This window comes from Austrofundulus limnaeus, unplaced genomic scaffold (genome assembly GCF_001266775.1).
Source record: "Austrofundulus limnaeus strain Quisiro unplaced genomic scaffold, Austrofundulus_limnaeus-1.0 Scaffold130, whole genome shotgun sequence".
Classification (NCBI taxonomy): domain Eukaryota; kingdom Metazoa; phylum Chordata; class Actinopteri; order Cyprinodontiformes; family Rivulidae; genus Austrofundulus; species Austrofundulus limnaeus.
In genome coordinates, this window is record NW_013952532.1 from 552009 (window position 1) to 556653 (window position 4645).

Sequence of the window (4645 nt, forward strand, 5' to 3'; positions counted from 1 at the left end):
AGCAATTTACATATTTTCTTTAAAATAAAATATGTAAATTGCTCAGTTTACTCAATTTGGTTTATTGGAGTCATTTTTGTTAAGTAAATATAACACTTCGCTCCTTAGAGTCTATGTAAAAGTATTTTTACTTTCCCAATTATTGTGAGCTGTGTTATGACCTTTATTTAAATGTTTTTCTTATCAGTGAAAATAGTTTTTACCAAAGTCTTTTTCTGTCAAGGTACTTTTACTTTTACTATTCTTTTCAAGTACCATACACTTCTGATTACCTGTTGTTGAAATGATTTTTTTTTATTTCTCTTCTTCCAGGATGTTTTCCTGATCTGTTTTTCCCTGGTGAGCCCGGCCTCCTATGAGAACGTCAGAGCYAAGGTGAGTCCCAGATTTCTGTCGCTCCTCATCTCCTGTCACCTGTCAGCTGTGCCACACATAATCAAAACTAAAATATTTTTCAAATAGAATTTGATCGACTTACTCCTCATATAAATGCATCATCATAACAACTGCCAGCAGAAAGAATAACATTAGGAATTCATTTCACACCCTTTATCTTTTCATATCACTGCATTAAAGAGAAGCTAAATAMATTCTTTGTGTTCGTTGTTTAGGAAACTGACGTAAAGGTAGATTAAAGTGAAAGAGCAGATGAAGGTGGGGAGCAAACCTGTGAATCTCATAAAATGAAGCGGAGGTTGTGTCTTTACYCAGATTATTTGCGATTGGCATGATKTATGAGGCTTTAAAGGGCTTTTTAGTGCTGTTTAAGCTAACTGTGCTGAATTACAGATTATGGCAGATTTATTGAGGAACACTTTCTGATTCTGTCAAATTCTTCTATCCTCACATGTTGTTTTCTTTAAGGGATTATTTTCTGTGYCAAAGACAACTCATAAGTCTCAGCAGCCTTTGCTGCATACATTAACCAACCTASTGTGCACTGAGCACTGAGCTGATAAAAAACTAATTATGCTGAGGAAAATGGCAAAAAGACAAATGCAGGTAAAAAAAATGATTTAATAATGAACAATGAAACACAAGGAAAGTAAAAAAGATCCARAATGACATAAACCTTCTGCAGGAGTTGTTTTATTAACCATCTGGAGTTTTAATATCTCAGTTACTGACAGTAAAATATTTCACAATTTGATAGGTTATTTCAGTTTTAGAAGAAAAGTCAGTTTTGAGACAAATATGAAAACCTGCTGAAGATGTGTTCAAATAATCCATGTTGTGGATTAGACCAGACTATTCCCAACCGACTCCTCAAGCTCCTTCTAGGCTAAACAAGATTTCACCGAGTCAACAAAAATCAATAGCCAACAAAAAGAGATAAAAAAAACAGTCCCTAATCTGCTCCTGTTCACAAGTTTATTCTCTGTARAAGCTACACGTCTCATGTTTTCTGTTCTGCTGTGATGTTTCAGTGGATCTGCTTAGAATTAAAATGTTAATTCAAAATTTTCATGGAAAAAAATCTAACAAAAAAATCATGTAACTGCACCAAAGTGCATATGATTTCAGTTTCACAACTAAAATTGAATAGGAGACCCAAAATCTGTATTTTGGTATTGGTTTTAAATTGTTGTGCGAACAAAACAATTAAAAGTTGAAACCGATTAGATGCGTAATCCCTTCATCTCTTCATGTCAGTCAGAGGGCTTACATGGAAGTCACTTAAGCAGGTTGGATTTGTCACGCAAAATCCTACAATTACCGAGACAGAACCAAATCTCTGAGAAGACAAGACACAGTAAGAAGAACAAGAGGAAGAAAAAATGACAATTTACCATTGATGGAGGGTGAACAAGTAAWTTACGAAAACAGTGAAGGGGAGATTATTTTTATTTAATTCCAGTTAAGGAGACAAACACAGATGTAGTGAATGTGTGCTTTAATACTTACTATCCAATAGATGATTATTGCTTCGCTACTTGATGGCTTCTCTCGTGTCTCATCACTTCCTGTTATTTTTGTCATCCTCAGTGGTACCCGGAGGTTCGCCACCACTGCCCCTCCACGCCCATCATYCTGGTGGGCACCAAGCTGGATCTGAGGGACGAGAAGGACACCATCGAGAAGCTGAAGGAGAAGAAGCTGGCACCCATCACTTATCCTCAGGGCCTCGCTTTGGCTAAGGAGATAGGTCAGCCACGCTCACTGTGTCTTCTCAGGGCTTTTATTCAGGTCACCTCCCTCTCTGATGACCTTAGCTGCCATAGAAACTTACAAAACTTTAAAAAAAGAAATKAAAAAATGTAAAAGTCTATATACCAGAAGCAAACAAAACAGATTCTTCACTCTTGGAGGATTTTAAAACACGATAAGCAAATGTTTATTGTGACCTTTACTTTTTTTTATTTTATTTTAGCTTATCTAAATGTGCATGTGCTTCTCTGTTGGTGYAGAAGCAGTAAAGTACCTGGAGTGTTCCGCTTTGACTCAGCGTGGTCTGAAAACTGTGTTTGACGAAGCCATCAGGGCTGTGCTCTGCCCCCAGCCAGCCAAGGTCAAGAAGAAGGGCTGCCTACTGCTGTAAAAGGGTAAGACTGAAGAAAACTGTGGAAGGTGGTCAGCAAGGAGAGGGATGCAAATGTTAGGTGAAATAATGGAGAGAGTGCTAACCTTCTTGGATCTCATATTATTTATTTTTTTACACTTTTTTACCAACCAGATATAAAAAATGATGAAAGCAATTAGCTTCAAAAATATGCATGACAAGAGTTTGAGGGCATTTTTTTTTTTTTCATTTTGCTAACATGAGACACATGCAGCACTAGACCTTAAATAAAGACAACAGCTTAATGAACAACACTCTTAGTTTTTTTTTTTTGTTCTTCCCATAGATATACTGTATATGAGCATCTAAAAAATACTGTTTCTAGTTTATTTCTGGGATGACTGTGATACTTGCATTTTTCTACAGTAATAAGTGTGGAAAAAAATTWAAAAAAAACTTATTGTTTTGTTTTCTTAGATGAGTAGTTTTTCTGCTTAAAAATGTTGTTAGATTTCTTGCATGTCCTATGTGAGTTCCCATCTAATCTGTGATTTATGTTTGGTTTTAACTCTTTCAGGACCAGACAAGAGGACTGAAAGATATACAGACTGCTTGCCCTGCAAGGGTTAAAAGAAGATTTGAATATTCTTTTTCCTCCCACTAATTTACAAATATACATATACATACTTTGACTAAAATACCCTAAATATACAGTGGCAAAATATTTCTTCCATCTACACATGCCGATTGTATTCACGTTGAGATGCAGCAACAGGTTTTGTTCATTTGAAAAACAACCAAAAATGACAACTGATCATTCAAATTGCTCCAGCTTGCTTACAGTAGATTCACCCTGTTAGCTTAGAAGATGCATGTTAGCTTCGTGTAAGACTCCATTAACGATGTATAAAAGTGCTGCAAACATGATAAGAATCTGTGCTGAAAGCAAACAGTGTTTCCATTAAATGTGTTGMTGGTGTGTCAGAGTGAACATCCTGATCATGAATGGTGATCACACAAAAGCAAAGAGGTAAAATATTTTCTAAATAAAGTTTTAAAATAGTGTATTATGTACTGTGTTTTCAAAATAAAATAAGTACCTGTAAAATGAAACGCTGAGAACCTCCATTTCATTTTGTCCAACCTCAGCACCAGATGTGTGACGTGAGTTAGGAGTTCACAGCGGGTCTGACTGAGCAGAGTCTGTCTGAGGTAATATTGATGTATTTCATGGCATTTCTGCCATCTGTCCTGACCGTCATCTGTCTCACTTCGCTTTCCTGAAGGGCAAGACTCTGTGGCAAAGATATCAATCAGACTAATTTGTGGCCATTACCAGTGGCAACCTGATTAATGGTGGAAATGCAGTTACAGCTATCTCATCAACAGGTGGAACAAGACAGTCATTATTTGAGTGTCAGTGTGTGTAAAAAAACAATTAGTCACTTCAGCTCAAAGGATTGACTTTAGAGTCTATATAGGTTTGAAAACGCACAAAACCTCATTCTTGGAATGTAAGATATTATATTAAAAATGACTATGGCAACTGTGGTCGCAAAAGCAGAAACACGTTGGAATAATACCAGAAGGGTCTGCGTGTATGATAATCAAATATGGTTTAATTATGAGCAACAAACAAACAGAAATGAATCAGGAAGTTCTGCATGCTTGCGACTGAACGCGTCAGCAGAATTCAGCCAATAATATACATCATGTCAACACCATGTGACAGTTTACAACCAATCACAGATTGCCAAATGTACTGTCCAGCCTATCACAAGACTCACACCCAAAGAGTATATTAGAGTTCAGTCCATTGTGGAGTCGTCCGGAGGTATCAGAAAGATAAGAGTGATGGACAGTGTCAAGGGGAAACAGATATAAATAATTAGACCATGACAGCAACATATTTCACTAAGGATGTATACCTAGAACAACAAGGACATTTGTGTTTGGCAGGATGTGGGGGTACCAGAATTTCAAAGTAAATGTGAATAGCAACAGCAAAATAAGTTGTTTAGCAGAAAAAAAAAGATTTGGCAAATTATACATGTACACAACCCACATTTTCAGCTTTACAGCTCATCCCACAAATGCATGTTTGTGGCACCACTTAAAAGGGAAATTGCCAGGTTTTCCAGCGGT

General features: G+C 36.6%; 1 protein-coding gene across 1 annotated transcript in view; it reads left to right on the top strand.

Moving 5' to 3' along the window:
• rac2 (Rac family small GTPase 2) overlaps positions 1-3565 on the top strand; it is a 12136-nt gene extending 8571 nt beyond the window's left edge. The window contains exons 4-7 of the mRNA XM_014015504.1: positions 313-375; positions 1987-2146; positions 2409-2543; positions 3078-3565. Of these exons, the coding sequence (XP_013870958.1) occupies positions 313-375; positions 1987-2146; positions 2409-2539 (354 nt within the window). The 3' untranslated portion in view covers positions 2540-2543; positions 3078-3565. The remainder of the gene's footprint in view (positions 1-312; positions 376-1986; positions 2147-2408; positions 2544-3077) is intronic.
• The last annotated feature ends 1080 nt before the right edge of the window (positions 3566-4645 follow it).